General features: G+C 35.7%; 1 protein-coding gene across 14 annotated transcripts in view; it reads left to right on the plus strand.

The window, feature by feature from the left end:
• Positions 1–25,000, plus strand: part of LOC124955107 (Down syndrome cell adhesion molecule-like protein Dscam2) — a 201,574-nt gene that overhangs the window by 110,651 nt on the left and 65,923 nt on the right. For 5 of the 14 annotated variants that reach the window (XM_047509019.1, XM_047509007.1, XM_047509020.1 and 2 more), the window contains exons 4-5: positions 10,131–10,227; positions 21,043–21,363. In XM_047509019.1, the coding sequence (XP_047364975.1) occupies positions 10,149–10,227; positions 21,043–21,363 (400 nt within the window). In that variant the 5' untranslated portion in view covers positions 10,131–10,148. Of the gene's footprint in view, positions 1–10,130; positions 10,228–21,027; positions 21,364–25,000 lie in introns of all 14 variants that reach the window. The other 9 variants (XM_047509008.1, XM_047509009.1, XM_047509010.1 and 6 more) reach the window with 2 other exon arrangements.

The following is a 25,000-nucleotide window of genomic DNA, read 5'->3' on the forward strand; positions in this document are numbered from 1 at the left end:
CACGTTGCTAAACGTATGCCTTTATGAATCATATTCATCTTCAATATTCGATATTTGCGTAATAATGATACAATATAATACCAAAGTTTCATTCGGAATCATAGATATTCGTTCGACGATACAACATCGTTCTCATTTAATGTTTAAGAATCATAATGATAATTCTAACGTAATAATGTCAAATTAAAGAAAACATACGAAATTTTACTTCTTACTGCATATGACGTTATAAGGATTATTATTATGAGAGACGATGTATGTCGAAAGTTAAGAAAAATATTATTCCTTTAATCGCGTGAAATTATAGAAGAGAAAGGGAGTAAAAGGTGAAAAAGAAGGAAAAGATGAAGGAGCAAGAGAAGGAGGAGGGATAATAAGGAGGAAAGGAGAGTACGTTTGGTAGGGAGTACAGGGCTTAACTGTGAGAATAAGGCGCGATGAAACGCGCGAGCCTGGTGTTATGTAAAATCCAATTAACCTCGCGTTACGAGTCGAGTAAGAGTATGAGACGGGTGGCGGGTAGACAGTGAAAAAGAGTTAGAAGGAAAGGGAAAACGAGGGAGGTGGCTTATAGAAGAAAGTCTAGCGAGAGAGAGAGAGAGAGAGGGAGAGAGAGAGAGAGAAATTAATAGAAAAGGTAGTAAGGAAGGTGTTTTAAATTAGAACAGTTACCAAAGCTCTCGCGCTTGAAATAAATAATATATAATAATAAAAAGAAGAGAGAATTCATTCTCGTTTAAAAAAAAATTTCATCCTAATCCGTAGACGTTCTTTGAGATTTCTTCTCTTTTTCTCTATTCTTTTTCTTTCTCTGTCTAGTCGTGTAGCCGTCAAAAAATAATGGAGGAAACCAGGGAACGATGGAAAAAGGGTTTGTGATGGTTGATAGTTCGATGGGCGTTAACGACTAGGCCGAATTTGCTTTTCTCGTGAAATTGGATTTTTCCAAACGACGGGAGCGTCCATACGGAAACGCATAATCCTCCAATGTGTAAAACACAAACGGTATCCACGTATATACCTATCTATATACATCTATGTATCTATCTATCTATCTATCTTTGTATGTATGCATGCATGCATGCATGTATGTATGTATGTATGTATGTATGGATGCACACTAACTTTCAACGCCGTGTCCAATTTATTCGCTCGCTCACGCCAGATGCGAGGATCGGACCTAACACGAGCACGCGCATTCACGTTAGCTTTGAAAAAAGACTCGGCAAATACGTATTCCCTTCCCCTTCTCAACATACCACTGCTATCACCAATACCACCCCTCTTTCTCCACCTCCACTTCCAATTTTATTTCTTTTTTAAAGAATCACGAATTGTCTTTCTCTCTCTTTCTCTCGTAATATTTTTTGTCTTTGACTCCCACCTGTTCTAAAAATGTTCTTTCTGAAACGATACCGACGATCTCTTCTTTCTCTATTTTCTTTTCCCTTTTCTTTTTTTGTTTTCTCTTCAAATCTTTTTTCTATTTTCTTTTTCTCTCTCTTCCTCATTCTTAATTCTTTATGTTTTTTTTTTTTTTTTTGTTACTACCAAACTAACTAACGACCATGCGAAAATAATTTGCGAGCTTATTTTGTGAATTTAATTTTGTAATCCGTGCCTTTCAATTCTTCGATTGTTTAACATTGAAACGTACAAAAAAGAAAAAGATAAATAAATAAATAAATAGAGAATAATTAAAGAGATAAAGAAAAAAGCGAGAGAGAAAGGAAAAAATGAATAGAGAGATGACACTGTGAGAATTACAAACTATGATATTATCGAGTTTACGGTTGCTGTTATATTATACATTGTATAGTACGTATATATATATACGTGTCTTGTGAAATCGAAGCGACGAACGTGACGTAAATTCGATAATAGTGTCTATCTATCTATCTATCCATCTCTCTCTCTCTCTCTTTCTCTCTACGAGAGAAGTCGAGTAGACGCAAAGACACAACGTTCCTGTCTTTCGAACGATCCGCCATCTTTCTTCGAAGTCGCTCCTTCGCGAAGTTTATTACGAGCCGTTAAGCGCAACTAAGTCATAGTGATTAATGAACGGGCCGCTCGAACTTCGTTAAACTCTTACGTTCCACGTGTAACACGACGAGAATACTAGTAATTCTTCGTTTGGCGAAACGATGAAAAAAAAAAAAAGAAAAGAAAGAAAATAAATAAAAGAAAGAAAGAAAGAAAGAAAAAAAAAAGGAATGAAAAAAGAAAAAAGATTAGTCGTAAGGAAAGCTAATTAAATATCGAGAACGTACAATAACGAAGGTGATGGTACGAACGAGAGGAACAAAATGAAAGAAAAAGGAAAAAAAAAAAAAAGAGAGAAAAAAGAAAAGAAACAGAAAAAGAAAAAGAAGAAATAAAATCGATCGATTAATCGATCGATCGATCGAATCGATTCTATTCTAAGTTATACTTATTTACGTATATACGTAACGTGTAATCTTCTATTCGAATAAAAAAAAAAAAGGGGAAAAATAGGAAGTAAAAGAGATAGATGTTTTTCTTTTAATCCAATCGAATCGGAAAATGATCGATTTTTTTTTTTTCTTTTTTTCTCCTTCTTCCTTTCTGTCTTTCTTTCTTTTTTTCTTTATTTTTTTTTTTTTTCTTCTTTTTTTTTTTGAAAAGTACGCGCACGTAGGAATCACTTGTAATGCGACACGATAAAAGAGATCAGAATCACGTTCATAAAGGCAAGCTAATTGGCAGAGGAAGAGGAGAGGAATCGATTGGTGGACTCGACGAGAGTCGTCCATCGAAACAAAAAGTCATCGTCTACTCTTTCTCTCTTTTTACGGCAAAAAGCACTTTACGTCGATGAATCCACGTAACTCGCGCGTATTCGCGCCACTCGTGCACGGTTAACAATGAAAACTCGAAAAGCGAAGAGGAGAGTGGGTTCATTGGCATTTTCAGATTGAGAAAATCGCGGTAGGATTGATTGTCGGATAGGGCTTTTTTATATTATATATACGTAAAAAAAAAAAAAGAGAAAAAGAAAAAAAGAAAAGAAAACACGCATTGCAAGAAGACAGAATAAAAGAAAAGAAAAAAAGAACCAAAAGAACCAAAAAAAAAACAAAAAAAACAAAGCAAGAAAACAAAGAAAAACAAAGAAAATTAAAGAGAGATTTCCTTTGAAGTCTGCCATTGCATTCTCTATACGTATTCTCTTATCATTCATCGAAAATGAATTCATTGTAAGGGGGTAAGTTTATGAAAGCCTCTAATTCGATATCTTCGTCTAAAGTATTTAACTCGAAGGACAAAGCAAAATTCAAAAGGGCTTTTAAGGGTCTAGAAAGGGAGACGAATAGATAAATGGACGGACGGAACGATCGAACGATCGAACGAACGAACGAACGAACGAACGAACGAACGGATGGATGGATGGTTGGATATAGATGGATAGATGGATGGATGGATAGATGAATGGATAGAAGCGAATATTGCGAAGTAAACCGTACGAGAGACTAATAAAAGCCATGCACTTAGATGTCGGCTAACTTAAAACTTAATTATCGTCAAACAAAAGTGGGTCATCTTCGTGAGATTCTAGCTTTTCAAAAGAAAAAAATAATGAATTAGGAAAGTAGAACAATATTGATGGAAAAGTATAGATTGAGAAATTTTTAATTAAAATCATCAATTTAAATTTTACTTTAATTCGATTTAAATAAAATAAATACTTCGTATACTTCGATACAAAAAAAAAAAAAAAAAAGAGAAAAAAAAGAAAAAAAAAAAGGAAAAAAAAATTATGATAAAATATAAACATATTTACAAAGGTGGTATTAAATACCTATATACACGTAAATATATACACATATGTACATATCTATTCTCTTGAAAAAATGTTACAAGTTAATGAGATAAATAGATAAAGAGATAGATAGATGGATAGATAGAGAGAGAGAGGGAGAGAGAGGGAGGGAGAGAGAGGAAATGGTTGATAGGAGGGAAGCCCCAGAGAGACTGCGTTAATTCCGAGGGTAGCTGATTAATCGGAAACAGGACTATCGTGCAAATAGGCGCGAGATAACCTGCCCGCCTAGCACGTTCACCTATCTATGCCGATGTCCTCTCCAGCTCCATAATGCATCCTGATGGTGGTATAGCTTCGATCGACCCCATTCCTAGATTTAGAGTTAAGTCCGTGCGCGACGCTACTCATCGGAGGTTCTCGTGGAAGAGGAGAAGTAGGAAGAGGAGTAAGAGGAGGAGGAAGAAGAGGAGGAAGGGAAAGAGGAGGGCAACCGATCGCATCGATTTAATTACGATCGATCTGTCAAGCCGACGTCGATAGTCTCGCAAGAGCTATATATATATATATATATATATATATATATATATATATATATATATATATATATATATATATCGACGCTTGTCCTAAATCTCGAATATGTTTGCTAGTTTCACCGTCGTCGTTCCGATCTACGTTCGCATCCAGTTGGTAGCGAACTCCGTGTCTAATGGCTTCTCCTCTGCTATCCTCGTGCATAGTATTTCTCTCTCTCTCTCTCTCTCTCTCTCTCTCTCTCATGATCACAGAGAAATTCGCAGCGTGAAACCTGCGAACCGATGGAATTTACTCGTATAATCGAACGGATACGGACGATTTATCTCTCGCTATCTTAATCAAATCGATCCTTTGTTCACGCGATAAATTCTAATCTCCTAATCGATCAATTATTATGATCGATTATATTCAAAAAATGAAACGATAATCTTCTATTTTTGAAATAAAAAGAAGAAAAAAAAAAAAAGAAAAAAAGAAAAGAAAATTTTAATTGATTTTTATCGAAATGGAATTATAGGAAGATATATAGATCAGAGGAATGATTTCACCTTTATCGACTGATACCTAATCACGCGAATACGGCTGCCTATCTATTACCCTATTAACGTTGGTAGCCTCGTTCCTAGTAAACAGTACTGGCATGCTGCCTCTTAAATTTCTCCCAATGTCCGATTTACATCTCCTCGTATACGCGATCCAATCGCGTCGATTCGTAGCAAATTTCGATACGCCTGCAGGGCTCTGCTGGTTCTCTGGCTCTCGCTCAGCAGGGCTCTCTCTCTCTCTCTCTCTCTCTCTCTCTCTTTCTCTCTCTCTCTCTTTCTCTCTCTTTCATTCTGGGCTCTTGCTCTGGGATCGAGCTCGGACTACGAGATTCGTGCTTCGATCGAACACAATGAAATTGTAGAAAGCACGTTATTCTCTTCTTTTAGTTCCAATTTTCAATCGAAATTATAGAAAATATCTATCGTTACATTAATTCGAGTAATCTGTTTATTAATTTTGATTTAATCAACGATAATGATAACAATAAAGAGAGAGAGAGAGAGAGAGAAAAAGAGAGGAAAAAAACTAAACAAAGCAACTTGAAATATATGTAAAAAATGTGAGGTAGTTCTTTTCTCTTCTTTGTTTTTTCTCTCTCTATCTCTCTTTTTCTCTTTTACTATTTCTTTTCTTTTTTTTTTCTCTTTCGATTTTCTGCCAAGCGAGAATTAAAATGCGATGCGGTCTGACCACGTGAATATACGAACCGGTCGCACAGTGCGCTTGTCACGAGCGACGTTTCGCGGATCGTTTTGAATTTGGAAAATGTCCGGTCTCCGCATCGTTGCACCGTCCAACTGCGCCATCCTGCATCATTGCATTCCTGGTTTCATCGGAGGAACTCGTTCGCTCGGTCGCAATGTGGAAGGGAGTAAAAAAGAAGCTCGAAAAAAAAGAAAGAGAGAAAGAGGAGGAAAAAGAGGTCTCGCTATTAAATTGCGAAATAACTCGGCGTGCCATCGAGATATGAAAAAAGGGAGAGGGAGGGAGAGAGAGAGAAAGAGAGAGAGAGAGAGAGAGAGAGAGAGAGAGGCATAGCAAGGAAGACAAAAAAAAGACGATGACTTTTATTTTTTCTTTCGATTTCTTTTTCTTTCTTTTTTTGCTTTCTTTTTCTCTTGTTTTTTTTTTCTTTTTTTTTTTTTTTTTTTTTTTTTTTTTTTTTTTTTAAAGAGGACCGTGCGATGCTATTCGAATGCTCGAAATTGACCTTTAATCTCCTAACTCATAGAAAATATTAAAAAGGAAAGAGATCGAACAAAAAATAATAAAAACTTCGAACGATTCCAAACTTTTCTCTCATCGAGCAGCCATCCCAACTCTTCCTTTGTTCTCATTAACCTCTTCCCAATTGGAATTTTTCTCTTAATTACGCCACGCTAACTTCGTTAAATTAGCGACGACTACGTTGGGGGATGAAATTACTGCGGCGTAGCTACCTAGCTTAAATTGTACGATTTTAACTCGTGGAATTCAACTCTACCACCTTTTTCTCAGCCTCCCTGGACCTCCCTGAAACAGCTTCCCCTTTCCTTTTTTACTTTTTCTTTCTTTTCTTTTTTTCGTTTCATTTATTTTTTTTTTCTCTTTTTTTTTTTTTCTCTATATTCTTAACAAATAAATTCCTTTTTTAGAGAAAGAAAACATTTCCTTGTATTAATAATTTTTCATAATTTTCATTATTTGCTGTATTTTTCTTTTCTTTTTTTTTTTTTTTTTTTTTTCTTCTTTACTTTCAACATTATTTAATGCAATATTTTGACGCGTTCCAATTCTTTAAATTTCACCATTAATTAATTAATTAATTAATTAATTAATTAATTTTTATCAACCTCATATAAGCGCTCGTACGTGTACGTATTTGTGTGTCAATATGATAAATATTAAATGAATCTTTGCTATACTTACTTATGCTTCAACATTAACTCCCTCGTGAAAAGAAATAGAAAGACAGAGAGAGAGAGAGAGAGAGAAAGAGAGAATGAATAAGAGAAAAAGAGAGAGAAAAAGAATAGAGAACTTAAGTAACGTCGAACAAAAGAATTTTGCTTACGTAGCAACGGCACAACCGTGATCACGAACACCATTGTACCTTTTTAATTATATTCAGAGTAATTAACGATGGATGGCATATAATGAACAATATCTGCGGCGAGACTATATTTACGTTGTTGAAATGAGACAGAGAGAGATAGAGAGAGAGAGAGAGAGAGAGAGACAGAGAGCGAAAAACAGAGAGAGAGAGAGAGAGAGAGAGAGACAGAGAGATAGTAATGGTTAGAGAATAGAGGAAAGGGTGGAAGAGGGGGGGGGGAGGGGACGAGGAATTGGTCATGTTCGTGGGACATTTTATATGCCTGTTCCATATTTTACTTCACAATTGAAAATAATTTACAATTTAGTCGCCAACGCAAAAGAGTCGCCCTTAGTAATTAAAATGCGAAATGAGGTTTAATGCCTTTCGACCTCTATCCTAGCGGACCTCTCCATCCTTCTTCTGAAATTCCCTCCTCGTCTCTGTTACCACAGAAAGAAACCCAAGACCAACAATTTTCGCAATGCCGAAAAACTCGGGCAGAAAAAAAAAAATAAAAGGTAAATAAAAAAACAAAGCAGGGAGAGAGAGAGGAAGGAATTGTAGGACGAGCTTTGGAATTTAACGTGGCACGAGCTCTTTTTTTAAAAAGTTCTTCGAATACTTTGTTTCTCGATTTTCCTGGCCAAGTGGACATACACACATACACACACACACACACACACACACACACGCGAGAGAGAGAGAGATGGATATATAAACGGAACAGACGTAGGTACAGACGAGAGTAATATCGTGCCCTTTACGGTTCCCACGTTATTTTCGACATTTCATGTCGAAATTAATTTTTTTTTTATCTTTCATCACACAATCCGCCTTTTATATTCTTTTTTCTTTCGAATAAATTTACGTAATTTTTTTTCCCTTCGCTTTTCCTTTTTTTTTTTTTTTTTTTTTTTTTTTTTTTTTTTTTTTCCTTTTTCGCCCAGTTCTTTTTTTCCTTTCTCTTTTCCTTTGTTCAAAGAAGATGAAGAAGAAAAAAAGGTTACGATCGAACTTTTTCTTCTTCCTTCATATACGTACACGTACGTTGGAATATTGAAGAAAAAGGAAAGAATTTTTTTCGTAGAAGAATAATATATCGAAAGCTTTCAATCCCTCGATCTGATCCACTTTTCGCAATTTCGCCTAACATAATGAGGATCGAGAGAATTAATTGAAATTATCGATTCCTATAACGAAGGTAAACGTTGATAGGGGATGTGGCCTACTCTTCCGATGGCCAGAAATTTCGTAAAATCTACAGATTCTGGATTAACGTCACCTAATTTTCTCGAGCAGCCCCATGGAACACGATCTCTACACGTTTGTAACGATGTAACGTTCATTGAATTTACACACACACACACACACACACACACACAGACGCGCGCGCGTACGCACATACATAGAGAAAGAGATAAAAAGAGAATGAGAATTGATTCATATTAATCGATATTGATAGATCATCGTATCGATCAATGTTACCGCTTATAAATTCTAATTTCTAATTGATATTTATCAAACGATCCTTTCGTCAATTTTTATACCTTTAACATTTAAGTTATTAAAAATTTTAACGATCCAAAAAAGGGAGCGAGAGAGAAGAGATACCTTGTAAGTAAGTACTTACGTGTGTCCATGTCGATCGATATCATTTTCATTGTATCACATGAAATATCCATGAAGAGTCAAATAAAGACAGAGAGAGAGAGAGAGAGAGAGAGAGAGAGAGAGAGAGAGAGAGAGAGAGAGAGAGAGAGCAACGACATCGTACACATTATGCTAATTTCGCATGTTCCAAGTACATGGATCGAGACCATAAAACGATAAGAGACGAAGACGAGTACGTATATAGATAAATAGTAAGTAGAAAAAAGAAGAGATAATGAAATGATAAATTTTTTAATGAAATGAAAAAGAAAAAAAAAAGAATTCGTATGACGCTAAGAAATGGAGAAAAAGAGAAAAGAGAGATCGTAAAAAGTTATGAAGAAAAAGAGATAAAGGGAGAGGGACAAAGAAAATTCTCTCTCTTTTATTTATATAAAAAGAGCATCTATCGATCTTGTTATTCGAGATTAATTGTACGGAAAAGCAGCCATCGAATTCTTGCAAAAGTCATTTCTCGAGAAACGCGATGAGGATACGCGAGAACTTCCTCTCTCTTTCTCCCACATACAGACACACACGCACACACACACACACACAATAACTCTCTATCTTTTACTCACTCTATCTACTTCTCCACTTTCGCCCCGGTATCAAACGAATTACGCGGGGATCAGCTTTAAATGAATTCCTTCGTTTCCCTCACTTTTGTATCGATTAATCGAATCGATTCTCCCTGCCACCCAACCTTTCCCCTCCTCTTTCCATTGCTCCCCCCCTCCTCTCACCATCCTAACGGGGAAGTCGATTCTTCCTTCTATCGGAAATCGTTTTATTTATTTCGCACGAAGCCCAAAGTCAGGAAGTATAAACTTTTAACGTCCCTTCTCTTTCTTAAAATCTCTCTTTCTTGTCTCTTTTCATATCTATATCTCTCATCTGAAACGTCAAGAAAATGTGTTCGATAGTAGACCGTTGGAAGCTTTTACGATAGTCGTCGTCGTTCTTTAAAAAGATAAAAATCCAGACATGAAATACATATATACATACGTAGATACATATAACCTGACCGAAAAGGGGTTTATTAATAAATAGCTTTATAGTCCATTTTGATCTATATCTCTGTTCTTTTAACAAATTAATCCTATTTCTTTCTTTCTTTTTTTCTTCTTCCATCATATAAAACTATATATATATATATATATATATATATATATATATATACTCGCTATTAAAATACCTATTTTATATCGTACTTGTCCTTTTAAATGTTTCCTAATTCTTTTTTTTTCTCTCTCTCTCTCTCTCTATCTCTATCTATCTATCTTTCTCCAGCTATCCATTTATCTATTTTTTTATTTATTTTCCGAGCATAAAGAACGAAGTAATTTCGTTGAATAATATATCTTTTAATTATTATAAATGTCGCAATAATGACGAATGAATTTAACGATAATCATTTGGAAGGAGAATAACGGATCAAAAGAGCAAAACGAAACTAACTCGTAATTTTAATATCGTATTATTTTATAAGACGGCAGAGATTCGGTTCTAGTAAATGATTATGCCCCGTAGCTGCTGTTGCTGGTGCTGATGCTGGTTGGTGGTGGTAATGCTGGTGTTGGTGATGGTAATGGTAATGGTGATGCCGGCGGAGAGGTTTTAGGAGAAGGTAAAACGTGCCAACGTTAACTCATTTTGCAATGTACAACGTAAATTTATGCGCCGTGAGATTTTGCGGTGGCTTCGTTCGTCACAAGTTAATTAAGCTCGTAATTCTTCTCCCACTCCGTTTGTTACTTTCATTTGTCTCTCTCTCTCTCTCTCTCTCTTTCCTCTCTCTCTCTGTCTCCCTCTTATTCTCTCGCTCTCTGTCCTCGGTTTGTTTTGTTTTCCTTTTTTGATTCTATATATCCTTAGATCATTGCCTCGTAACAAAAGGTGACCTATCGTTTACGTTTCCTTCTAGCCGAAATGTTTTCGTCGTAAGGTATACGCATTTAGTATTACTCACGTCGTACCAGAGTAAGGATCTGTCCTACGTAGTCTCTTTATCTTAATTTTATTTCCTACGAACATATTGCAATGTAAGTAATTACTTTATATAATTATATAATATATATCATGCGATTCTATCGTTTTATTTTTAATCGTAATTAATAATATCAATTAAAGTCATATGACTTATTAATAAAGCATCGACGTTTATTCTACGAATAGATTAATATACTACGAGAACAATTTTTATCGTATACATTAATAATCATTATCTCGAATATTCATCGATTAATTAATTTCGTCTTCGTTACAAGCATTAGATACATTGCGATTAGATCGATAAGACACGTAAAATGAACTATTTGATTATCATTAAGTTCCGCTTTTTTTCTTTTTCTTTTTTTTTTTTTTTTACGAATATATTAAATAACTACGCAATCATTTTTATTAATATTTCTTTTTTTTTTTTATATATATTCGAGCCAGCAAATTAGATCGATTTAATCCAGCGTCTTCGTTAATTTAAATATTAAATCTTATCGTTAATTTATTTACTTATTGCGTCAATAAAATTGAAACAGCTGATCATCGTTTACAACACTTTTTCCCCCTTTATACCTTTATTATTTTATAAAATATTTCGAGAATTTTCGTTAATTCCTACGTACATACATATCAAACTGATTAATGATTTATTATTACTGAACGAAATTAACCTTATGTTATAATTATTATAAAGAAAATCTATATCTCCTTTGTGGAAACTAAATGATTAAGTATTTATCGAGATATAAATTTACGAAGAAGCAGAAACAAGAAATAGGTAGATAGACGTCATAAAATAAGGAGATGAGATAGAGAAAGAAGAAGAAGAAGAAGAAGAAGAAGAAGAAGAAGAAGAAGAGGGGTTAGTAAAGCATTAATCGGGAAGATTAACTCCGCTAAGAGGGGAATTAAGAAAGTTACTCCGGCAACGAAAGAACTTAGAGACTGCTATCTGGCTCTAAGCAGTTTACGTTCAGAAGGAAGGACCTCTTCATAGTGTCCTCGAGAATGACTATTCTCTTGTCTCCTTTCTCTCTCTCTCTCTCTCTCTCTCTCTCTCTCTTTCTTCTTTTCACATCGCACTACGATGATCGTATTTTAGTTTAGCGCATTAGAAATTAGAAGTGGATAAGTCATTTCATTTCTGTCTTTTTCCATCATTATTTCGTAATATCATTAAAAAGAGAGAGAGAGAGAGAGAGAGAGAGAAGAAGGTTCATTATCGTCGTATAAATTAAATATAAAATTTATTAGAATTAATAACAACGAGAAGAAGAGAGAGATAGAGAGAGAGAGAGAAAAGTCTCGATTGGAAGAACGATTAAAATGAATATATTTATTGTAGATAGGATAGAGAGAGAGAGAGAGAGAGAGAGAGAGAGAGAGAGAGAGAGAGAGAGAAAGAATCAAGATTTCAGTTTATCGATAAGAATCGTCTATTCTTCGAAAAGCCAAGCAGTATTACCATCCTACACAATCCTCGTTTTCCTTATGATATTCTCCTGGAAGAGTTCGTTTAATCGAACCACCTAGTCCCCTCCCTCCCTCCCTTCCTTCCTCCCTCTCTTAGTAAAACGATATCCAATAATCGATTCGTCGTGGCTTTGGAAAATCCAATCGCGTTTTCGCGAAAGAGAGAAAAAGAAAAAGCGAGAGAGAGATTCTGTCGTCTATCTTCAGTTCGACGACGTTTAACGCGTTGACGACGACGACGACGACGACGACGACGATGCCGACAATGCCGACGACGACGACGACGACGACAACGAACTCGTTGAAACAGGAAAGTCGTATTCCTTCGAAATGCTAAAGGTTTTAACATATCGAGATAAATTTATCGAAAACGAACGTAAAGAACGATAGAAAAGGATCCATCTTACTAGATGGATCCTTTCCTTTGACATTTATGTACATATGTACGTATCCATAATATAATTTACACACACACACACACACACATATATATATATATATACATATTGATAATAAGAATGAAAATAAAAAGAAAAATAAAAGGACAAAATGATAAAGAGAAACTACATTACGTAATACGCATTCTACGCGAGATTCCCGTCGGTATCACAATCCATTTACTACGAATTCCGTGATATTGCGAATCGACGAATAGATTTGGAATGATAATATATATATATATATATATATATACAGAGAGAGAGAGAGAGAGAGAGAGAGAGAGAGAGAGAAGGAATGAAAGAGATAGTTGAAAGAGAAAGAGAAAGAAAGAACCACACGGATCACCCAGACGAACGGGACTCGATTACGCGAATGAACATGTATAAATACGTGTGTACCCTTGCGCACACATAAGGCTTTCTATCTACATAGATACACGCACATACACACATATATATATATATGCGTATACACGTACGAATAATACATATATACGTTGTATATACGTCAGAGAGCGTATGAAGAGGAGAAGGACGGTAGTGGTGGACGAGAGAGAATGAGGAGGGAGGAGGGAGGAGGATGGCAGAAGGCACAGATCCGTGGAATTGTCAGCCATTCCAGACTCCGGGGGATTAACTCGCTCAGGAATGCGTTTCTCTTCTCTCTCTCTCTCCCTCTCTCTCTCTCTATATATATATATGTCTTTCTATCTCTATCTATCTATCTATCTATCTATCTATCTATCTCTCTTTCTCTATATCCTTTTCTCTATCTCTACCTCTATCAAACTTCTTCCTATCTCTTCGTCGCATCCTTCTTCGTCCATTCGTGCAACGAACGAAGAAAATGTTGAGGGAATGCTAGAGACGAGGACACTAGCAGTCATTTTCTCCATTTTGCAATTCGATTTCCGTCTATATTGCTCCGTCTCGTTGGATTCTTCCGTTCGGTCGGATGAAGACGCCTGCTAACTTCAGATATATTCAACGTGGGATCATACGTGAGAGAGGAAAATAAAGGGAAAGAGAGAGAGAGAGAGAGAGAGAGAGAGAGAGAGAGTAGGGGGTGGAATAAAAAAAAATAAAAAGATTCTAGTCGACTAATTTTATCGTATCTCTTTCTCTTTTCTCTCTTCTCTTTTTTCTTTTTCGATCTTTGTCAGTTTTTCTTTTTTTTTTCTTTTCTTTTCTTTTTTCCTTTTATATATCCATTAGAGCTCGAGATATCTTCAATGTTCGTCCATATGTAAAACAAAGTGAGAGAAAGGGACAGAGAGAGAAAGAGAGAAAGAATTTACAAGATATTATTAGACTAATTTAATTATTAATTATCTTTCTTTGAAACTAAATCTTTTTTCTTTGCTCTTATTGCTTGCATTTAAATTAGATTCGATATAAATATATATATATATATATATATATATATATATATATATATATATATATATATAAAAGAAAAAGAGAAGAAGTGCAAATGGAAAAGATCCTAGTAGATTAAAATTTATTGCTAATTATCTTCTTCTCTCTCTCTCTCTCTCTTTATCACTCCTTTCCTTTTTCTTAATTCGATATATATATATATATATTCGTATTATTTGCGATCAAACCATATGGGAAATACAAAGAGAGATAATAAAAGACAGAGGGAGATAGAGTATTAAAGGAGGTAGAAAAGAGAGAAAAAAATATTGGAAGATCTCAACCGACTAATTTTATTATTTACCATCTTTCGCTCTTGTGATCTTTACCGCTTGTTCCTTTTATCTGAACGAACTCGAGAGGACCAACGCCAACATCATGCTCCATGATGCGTGCATAATGCTCGTCTACTCCTCTGTGTGTCTGCACATCGAAGAAGAACGAGGTGCTCCGTGTAGACTACATCGATTCGACTCTGGCGAGCAAAGTGATTCGATAAGATGTCGGGAACATTGTGTTACGTCGGAGTTAGAATAAAGGAGGGGGTAAGAAGAAGGGGAACGTTAATCGAGCACCCGGAAGTTACGTCGTCAACGTTCCTCAACGTTTAACTCATACATATGTATCTTACGTAGTTACATAGACACGTAACCCCGAAAACTTTATTTCGAGTTCCCTCTAACAACGGCAAATTTTTTGATTTGGATAAGAAAGAAAAAAAAGGAAAAGCGAGAGTGAAAAAAAGGATGGCGCATTTTTCTTTTTTTACGAGATTTCTTTTTTTTTTTCTTTGTTAACACCTGAGAAAGAATCGACATAACGTTGAGAAGAATTATTACATTTTTTTAACATTAATAATTAAGTTTCGTCGCTGATATTAATACTTTTTATTTATTATATATATATATATATATATATATGTATATATATCTACACATTCATATATAAGATACAGTACACAGATACACATAAATGCAATTTTCATAAAATTTACGTACCCTTAATAGATTCGTCGAAGATGATAGGCCAACGTTTCGTCGTCGTTGTCGTTGGATGAAAATGGGTTGATGCGGAAGGGAGGAATGAGTAGGAAAGGGAAGGGAAGAGAAGGGAAAGGGGCAAAAAGGGAGAAAGAGAGAGAGAGAGAGAGAGAGAGAGGGAGAGGGTTAGGTGGTTGAACGGGGTTGGGGCTTTATATTCCGCGGGATCGATCCGCTCTCTCCATGGCTTTATCCGGCCGTCCGATTGTGCGTATTTACGCGTGTGCGCGATTCTCGTATGTAGAATCGAAGCCATTGGCCAATCGTATTGGCTTTTGCCACGCGAGTTTCCTCTCCTCACCCCTCTTATCCTCTCTCATTGCCGGTGGCATTGTGCGCCATTACCAGAGGAGAAATTAACCGTGATCCCTGTACACAGTCGCGTTACTTCGCTTTAGCCGAAGAAGAGAAATATATATCGAGAGAGAGAGAGAGAGAGAGAGAGAGAGAGAAACAAACAGAAAATGAATTTCAAGCTCGATCGTACGGTTTTTCAATTTTAATCGACATTAACGATATTTTTCACTCGTCTGCAGATAGACAAAGATAATCGATATATGCAAGTATATATATATATATGTATATATATATATATATATATGTATATATATAATGGGTATACTTTTTGATTATCTTTGAAAATTTGTTTTTCGCTTGGGAAAGAAAAAAGTCAAAAGACGATGATGCATATAAATATATAAATAAATAAATATATATATATATATATATATATATATATATATATATTTATATATTTGGATGAAAGCATTTGTAGAGCTTATCCACTCGCGTACGTTGTTCTGCAAGAAGAGTGAGATAATAAAGAAAATATTAGAGCAAAAAGAAAGAAGAAAGAAAGAATGAAGAAGAAAAAAAAAGAGTTGGATTCAAGAGAAGAGAAGAGAAGAGAGGGTGGAAGGGAGGGGGAGAGGAAACGCTTTGTTCGGGTCCACACCACCTGTGACTTAATTAGCGGCATATGTAATCACGTTTGACGACATATTTTTCGACTTGCCTTTCTCTTCCCTTCAGCATACGTGTATATTGTTTTTTGTTTTGTTTTTTTGTTTTGTGTATTTTTTGTTTTGTATTGTGTTCCTCTGTTTCTCAGAGAGACAGAGAGAGAGAGAGAGAGAGAGAGAGAGAGACAGAGAAAAGTGCCGCCGTAATTAACGGCTCTACTTTTCCCGTTGTTTTCTAAAATTACGGAAAGGAAGATACGACGATAAAAGCTTACGAGTGGAGAAAGAGAAAGAGAGAGAGAGAGAGAGAGAGGGAGGGAGGAGCTAGTATGTCGAAAAAAAAAAGAATAATAAAAAGAAAAAACAATATAAGAAAAAAGAAAAAAAAGAAAAGAAGGAAATAGAAAGCGAAACAAAACTGAAACGAAAGGTAAAGGGCGCGGTCGCGGAATAACTACATCATTTTTCTTATTAAAACTTAAACAATGTGTTCTCCTTTGATTTTCATGAATATTATTATTTTTCTTCTTTTTTTTTGGGACGGGAAATGATGGGGACGAGGGCGAGTGGAATGAGGAAAGGAAGGACGATGGTATTTGAATATTAGAAAAATCGAAAAAACGTGTGAAATTTTTCGATCTATTCGAAATGAACCTTTTTCGATGAGCAATTCATACACGTCACGAGATAAAAAAATATTGATTTTTTTCTTTTCTTTTTTTTCTTTAATCATACGCAACGATTTAATTTCGATCGTCTCGCAATCTCTCCCGTTCGTTTGAACATATAAATCTCGTAAAGGATCTATAAATACGATATAATAATAATAATTTTATACAATATATTATTATAGCTTATACATATACGTTTCGTTCGTTATAAATTATTTAAATTACATTAAACTTTAGGATGAAACATATGCGTTAGATGAAATGTACGTACGTTCGTTCGTTCATTCGTTCGTTCGTTCGTTCGTTCGTTCGTTCGTTCGTTCGTTCTAATTGTGTGTTAATTGAAAGATATAAAGAAAAGATAACTCGACACGACGTTTCTCAAGACTAAGAAAGGAATAACGCGTGTATGAACGTTGTACGCCCAGTCGTGGATCTCCAAGTTAGTCTGTTAATTCGTCAGTGACGTGGGTTTCGTGTGCCGGATGATAATGTCGGTGCGATGCAACGGCCGTGCCAGCCGTAACGGTTCTCTGTAATTAATCAGGAACGCGAGCTACAGCGCGAAAATACAGGGTAGTAGCCTGGGAGAGCTAGAGAGATAAAGCTAGAGAGAGAGAGAGAGAGAGAGAGAGAGAGAGGGAGAGACAGAGAGATAGGTGTAGTTGCAGCAGCACCAGCAACGGTACTAGTAGCACCAGCCAACAACTAACTGCAATAGCAGCAGCAACGGCAGCACTAGCAGAATCGTTTACATAGTCAATGCAGTCACATGTAATGCGTACGAATATATACACACATACGTACATAAACAGACATCACATACGGGCGCGCGCAAGCATATATACAGGTGTATATGTAGTGCGTGTACACTAAAGTGAGGATGGTCTGGTTTGGTCCTCTCTCTTCCTCTCTCTCTCTTCCTCTCTTCCTCTCTCTCTTCCTCTCTCTCTCCCTCTCTCCCTCTCTCTCTCTCTCTCTCTCTCTCTCTCTCTCTCTCTGCATGTACGACAGCCGGATACGTACTACTGCCAGGGTGCATCAACTGTGTGAGAGAGAGAGAGAGAGAGAGAGAGAGAGAGAGAGAGAGAGAGAGAGAGAGGTTAAAGGGAGATGAGGAAGAGATAGTAATGAAGGTATGGGTGTGTCGTGCGTGTAAATGTGGCATAAATGGCGTCGATGCATAATACCAAAACCATGGCATAGCTATGTACAGGGATTCACGTTCCATACCAATGACGCAGGAAATTATCGTTGTGTGTATGTATGTATATATATATATATATATATATATATATATATATATATATATACGTATTTATGTACATATATAATGTGTGTGTGTGTGTGTATGTGAGGTATGAGAGAAACATGTGCGGAACGATAAAACGTTAATGTCCTCGGTTGAAATCCTCCTTCACGGCGACGAAATATGAAATTTCACCGGTCTCAGTTTTGGATAGTCTCAGGAAACGAGAAAGATAGAGATAAAGAGAGAGTGGGGGGAGAGAGAGAGAGAGAGAGAATGAGTCGTTCTCGATTGACGTTTATGTGTCCTGTCGAGATAAGCTCTTCTCGAACGATCCTCGAGCGAGATGTATTCATGCGAACGGAGATCGAATTCGTAGCATTACGGGACAATGAACGTTGGTTGGGTCCACCATGGAACTCTAATTTCCGTTGGTTCGACGTAAACAGATCGACTTTTCCAAATATTCTACTATATATTTATATATATATATATATATATATATATATATATATATATGTATATATGTATGTAAGTATGCATGTATATAGATACGAGTAAATATGTGAACGGACACAGGCGTAATTTATCTTAAGAGAGAAGATAAAAAACGAAAAGAACAATCTGATGACAAGTAACTTTAACTGGAATATATGTAACTATAGAAGAATAAAAGAGAAAGATATAGAGATAGATAGATAGTTAGATAGATAGATAAAAGGGAGAGAGAGAGAGAGAGAGAGAGAGAGAGAAAAAATGTGTTGGTCGAACGAAAATCAAGCGACCGGCATATCCGTTCATATCGTTTGCAGAATGTACGAAGCAATCCCTCTCGTTCCTCAATCCCTCCCTCCTTTCCCCCGTCCCCATGGGGGTGATTAATCCAACCATTTTTCTTCCTCCTAGCACGTTTAATACGAGCCTCGTGAAAATCGCTTGCTCGTACAGTGCTCGCTAACTGATATCGGTCGCAGAGAGCTGGAATTCGAGAGACTCGAGAGAGAGAGAGAGAGAGAGAGAGAGAGAGAGAGAGAGAAAGAGTGAGGGAAAGGTAGTGGGGTGGAGATTCGTGATAATACGAGATGGATAGAGAGGGTTGGTTTGGTGCGCACATAGTTGTAAAACCGGGACCGCAGGTGCTTCGATGGAAACGCACAAAGCCGTCGTCTCTCGCTGCGCACAGACACACACACACACACACACATATATTTACACACACATCATACACAGACAGATATATATTAATATCTATAGATATATATCCCATTGGACCAATCGTATACTTAACGATTCTATATATCCCGACTGTTATCAAACTGCTTTTCATGTATAATGCAATCGATTTTTGTTCTTATTTACCTACATTTTCTCACCCTCTCTCTCTCTCTCTCTCTCTCTCTCTCTTTTCTTTCACTTCTTATTTTTATGAGAAAGGTATATGCATTTCTTGAGGATATTTACCTCCACCGAGTCGTCCTCGATCGGTAGAAAACAAGAAGGTAAAATAGTCGGGACAAAGCTTCGGTATTGCTGGCATCAGCTGCGATGGAGATCCTCTATCAGATTTTCTCGATTGAAGCAGATAGAGAGAATCAGAGAGATGAAGTGAGAGAGAAAGAGAGAGAGAGAAAGAGAGAAAAAGAGAGAGGCGAAGAAAGAAAAGAGTGGAAAATGCTGTGATCGTACTGTTATGGAGAAATGGACGAACTAGTTCACTCCTTGTATTTACTTATACATATATATATATATATATACATATGTGTGTGTGTGTGACCAGAATATTCGGAAAATTTGTTTGAATGTGTACGTATATGTGTGCCCCGGTGAAATGACGACAATTCGTTCTTCGTATTCTCTGACGTGAATACTGTTGCTTGACTCTGACGATCTCTCTTTATATCTCTTCTTATCTCTTTATCTATTATCTCTGTTTCTTTCCGTCTTTATCTATCTATCTATCTATCTATCTATCTATCTATCTACATTCCACTCGACTTAGTTAAAGTAATTTATCGAGCGATCCAATATTTTTTTTCTTCCTTCTTTCTTCTTCCTCTTTCTTTTTATCTTTACTTCTCGCTCTTTTTTCTCTTTTCATTTTATTTTCTTTTTTTTCTTTTTTCTTTTTTTTTTTTTTTCTTTTCTTTTTTTAAGAAAAGAAAACTTACTTCGATTAAACGCTTAAGTGATTCCCAAAGACGCGATCGTATCATTTCCGCCTTATCTCGAGAGCTTTATGTAGAAAGAGCAACTGTGGTTTCTCTATATCTCTCCATCTCCTTTCCTTCCTTCCTTTTTTTTCTTTTTCTTTTCTTTTTTTCTCGAGATTCAAGTAACGCGTCTTAAAGGTAAAGCTAGACGAGTGGAATGTTGAAGATGTAAAGAGAGCGGAAATAAAGGACGCGAAAGTTAAGTACTCTCAAGTCTAATGCGTGCGGAAGGAGATGGATTTTTAGAGAGGAACAGAAAGAGAGAGAGAGAGAGAGAGAGAGAAAGAGAGATTGTCGTCTTATTTTCATTCCTCCACTCCTTCTAACATTCGCTACTTTCTTCATACGATAATGGCTTTTTGTATGAACGATGGCCTGTCGAGTGTCCACGAAGAAACGTTACTTTCACGGATAAATTCTGTATTCCATGATGGCATTGAATTCAATAAAAGCTAGCAGAGCAACGGTGATCGAGGAAGATCGATATGACGTTATTACTTGTACGTGATCGTTCTGTTAACTGTAGCTTTAAAAAGAGAGATAGAGAGAGAGAGAGAGAGAGAAAGAAGAAAAAAAAAGAAAAGAAAAAAAGCTGTTTAAATTCTATCAATAATCCGAAACGAGAGAGAGAGAGAGAGAGAGAGAGAGAGAGAGAGAGAGAGAGAGAGAGAGAGAGAAATATGGACAGATATATAAAAAGTATATAAGCATATATTTTTTTTTTCTTTTAAAAAATTTCATTGCATCGAGTATTTTCATAAGACATGAAACAAATAAATATGCATCTGAATAACAAAAAAAAAAAAAAAAGAAAATATATATATATATACGCAGATATAATTAAATAAATGTGCAACTGTGACGTTTCGATTTGTAAACGAAATAAGAAAAAGAAAAGAAAACGATATATTATTAAACAAAGTATGTAATATAAAGTTTGTACGTGTTCGTTCTAACAAATTCAGGACTTTATGTTTCAGGACGAGGAGTGGTGCTGGACAGTCAGGGTCCAGTTTTGGTTTCGGAGCCACGTTCATCGGTGGAATTTTCGAACGACACCGGTGCGATGATCCACTGTTCAGCACACGGCAGTCCATCGCCTAGGATCGATTGGCTGATGGGCGATGGCTCACCCGTTTTACCAATACCGCATATCCGTGATATGCTGGCGAATGGTTCAATGCATTTCCTACCGTTCGGTGCTGAGAGTTACAGACACGACGTACACTCAGCAGTTTACAGATGTCAAGCCTCGAACAGCGTCGGTAGGGTGCTCGGCCGTGAAATCACGGTAAAGGCCGGTGAGTGCTCTTTATTTCTTGTCTGTCTCCTTCGAGATATATATATATATATATATATATATATATATATAATATTACTACCATCTCTCTTTCTCTCTCTCTCTCTCTCTCTCTGGTTCATATACTTTCCAAACGATTGACTTTCCTCTTCCATCTCTCGAAGTTTCACTCTCGATCGAATTCTCAAGCCACGTGGACGTACGACGATAAAGTTCGATTAATGGGTATATCAGATTGAAAAAAGAAAAGAAAGAAAGAGAAAGAGAGTGAGAAAGGGTTGGAGGGAAGAGAGAGAAGGACGTTAATTAATTTCTTTTAGAAACCGAGCGACTACGATAAATTAATCTTTCAGAAAAAATTTTTTATTTCTTTGGAGAGAAAGAAAAAAAAAGGAAATGAGAAGAAAGAAAGAGAGAGAGAGAGAGAGAGGAAGGAAGGGAGAACGTCTGTCTAGAGAATCTATTCTCTTTCTCCCTCTCTCTCTCTCTCTCTCTTTTTCTTTCTTTCTCTTTTTACATACGTCGCGATTTATTTTTTTACGATAATCTTGAAACCTTTTAAGACGTAAAAACTTTCTCGATTAGACGACATCTTATAATAGTTTCTTTTTTCTTTTTTTCCTTTTTTTTTTTCTTTTTTTACCTTCATTATCCAATCATCCTGGCGTGCAATTAAATGGGATGCGTGACAACAACAGGGAAGTTATCTCGTAACATTGAAATCTCTTTCTTGAAGGGATGATCTTGAAAAGATAGAATATTACAGGACTATGCTTTCAAAGGGATTAGCTTCGTTATTTATTATCTGGTTATTCCTGGTACATTGCTCGTAAAGGATCACAGATATAAACGTCTGAATACAACCAAAGAGAAAGAGATATAGAAAGAGAGAGAAAGAGTCGAAAATCACTAAAAGGGTCATCTAAAATATTTTATAGTTAGTATAGAAATCTAAGTGTTATCGATACTTTCTCTCTTTTTATCCCTCTCTCTCTCTCTCTCTCTGTGTCCTTATCTTTCTCTTTCTCTTTCCTTCTCTCTTTTGTTCCACGTGAAAAAAATCTCTTGGTGAAAATTGTTTCTCATATAAATCTAATTGAGAGTTTTCGTGAAACGACGTTTCAAAGTGGTGACTTCCTCGAAAAGGGAACGACTCGGAAAGGATGGGAACGATCGTTGGCTCACCGAGCCAACTACATTTATTTTTCTTTAGTTCTACTTTTTTACCTCATACTAGATGGATGGCCCCTAAACTAATGCTCGCTTATGGCCAACAACCGGTGCTCACTGCCAAGATCAAGATTCGCGGCTTTACGTGCATTGCCAAGTGTATATATATATATATATATGTATATATATGTATCACACATATATACGTATATATAATATGTATGTATGTATGTATGTACATAAGATATTTCTACGCTGGAAACCACGAGAGTGATGAAAGAGAGAGAGAGAGAGAGAGAGAGAGAGAGAGAGAGAGAGAGAGAGAGAAAGAGAAAGAAAGAACGAAGAGTCACTTGAAACTTTTATTTTAAAACTTTTATCTCTCCTCTCCTCGACGATTTTCTTTTCTACCATAAACTTTATCAAGAGATAAGGAATTTATTGAACAGTCTACCTTAACATTTATTTACATTCTCCTTCATTTATAATATACCTATATATATATATATATACATATATACAAGATCGCTTATTAAAGTTTTATCGAATCATTTCAACGCCATATATCTAGCGAATGAAAGAAATTTTTGATAAGGCATAAATGCGTATACACTATACGTAGTTCGATTTATACGTACGTACGTATAAATCGAAATTATGTAATCGCGTCGATCACGTAATGACATTGTTAGCAATGAAATTTTTCACGATCTTTTTGAACGTTAGAATTTGAGATGAATAAGGGCTGGGAAAATGAGAGAGCTATTTTTTTCCTATCTCTCTCTCTCTCTCTCTCTCTTTCTTTCTTTTTTTTTTTCTTTCTTTTATCAAAGCCGCGACGAATTATCAGGCGAGTATACACAGAAAAAAAAAAGAAATAAGAAGGAAAAGAAATAAAAAGAAAAAAGAAAAATGTGAATCTTTAGAGAGCAGTAAAAAAAAAGAAAGTCGAAAAAAAATCTCAGGGAGAAATTTCGTCTATATATATTTTTTCGTACATATATATATATATATATATATATATACACTCTTATGTACGCAGGTGTATGTCACGTAGGACGCGTAACTCGAGCGTACATATCTCTTTAAACGTTAAACCCGTAGCTATGGCTATAGGGTGGTCGGAAAAGGAAAGGGGGAGGCCGTTTAGATGGGGTGGAGTGGTAAAGAATAAACGAGCCAAACGGGTGAGATACTTTCGTTTTCCAGTGTGGTTAACAATCGTGACAGTTCTCGGGAAGAATCACTTATCGTGTTTAGCGACTCGTACAATCGAGGCAAATTCTCGCTGAGTAGACGTAAACCAAGATAGCGTTGTTGGTGAATTTCCATCCGTATAAAGAATAAGAATTTGCAGAAGTGAAAATGAGAAAGGCCGAGATGGAAAGAGAAAAAGCGAGAGAGAGAGAGAGAGAGAGAGAGAAGAAAAGCACTAATTACCGAAAGTACAGACGCCAGACGGTCTGAAAAGCTTATGGTCGTTACTCCGTAGCAGTAAAGTTATAACGAAAAAAAAAAAAAAAAAAATATATGAAACATGGAATCGTTAATGGAGTTAATATAAGACTTTGTAAATTTTTGTTAGAACGTAATTAGCAATTCGGGTGTTAAAAAAAAAAAAAAAAAAAAAAAAAAAAAAAAAATAAAGGATAAAGAAAAAAAACTAAAAGGATAGGAACGTGGAAGAAAAGATCATTGAACGAGGAAGATACAAGCGAAACTTTTTGTCCGATTTATTTTTATTTTTTTTCTTTTGCTTTTTTTTCCCCTTTCTTTTTCTATCTCGTTCTATCTCTTTGAACACTTTAAAAAAGATATGTATATATATATATATATATAATGTCGTTTTATCGAATATTTTTTCATTTATTCTTGATTTCTGAAAAAAAGAAAAAAAAAAAGTAATAGCAATAAAAGAGATGAAGGGAAAGTGAAAAAAAAAAAAAAAGAAAATTGGATTTATTAATGGGAGGAGAAATAAATTTTAGTCCATTCTGGCTCTAACGAATATACTTTGGGACCGTTTAGGATGAGAATTGAAATAAAGAATTCCGGAAAATGTTAAATTCACCAGTGAAAGCTCTTCCAAGTCATTCATTTTTTTGTCTCTTCATTTTCTTTTTTACTTCTCTTTTCTTTTTTCTTCATTCTCCTATTCCAGCAGAACTATCCTTAGAACTCTCTAATAGAGGGACAGCGCAACTTATTCTTTTTCTTCTTCTTCTTCTTTTCGATCTCTCTCTCTCTCTCTCTCTTTTACTTTTCTCTTCTATCTTCACCTTTTGCTTTTTTTAATCTTCTCTTTCTTTCACGCCATTTTCTTCTTTTCTTTCAAATTTTTTTTTTCTTTTTACTCGCAACGGTCTTTGTCGTCGCGAGAGAAGACGACACGAGGTGAAAGTTTCGTATCTTTTTTCTTCTCTTTCCTTTTTTTCTTTTACCTTCTCTCTCTCTCTCTCTCGCTCTCT

This window comes from Vespa velutina, chromosome 17 (genome assembly GCF_912470025.1).
Source record: "Vespa velutina chromosome 17, iVesVel2.1, whole genome shotgun sequence".
Classification (NCBI taxonomy): domain Eukaryota; kingdom Metazoa; phylum Arthropoda; class Insecta; order Hymenoptera; family Vespidae; genus Vespa; species Vespa velutina.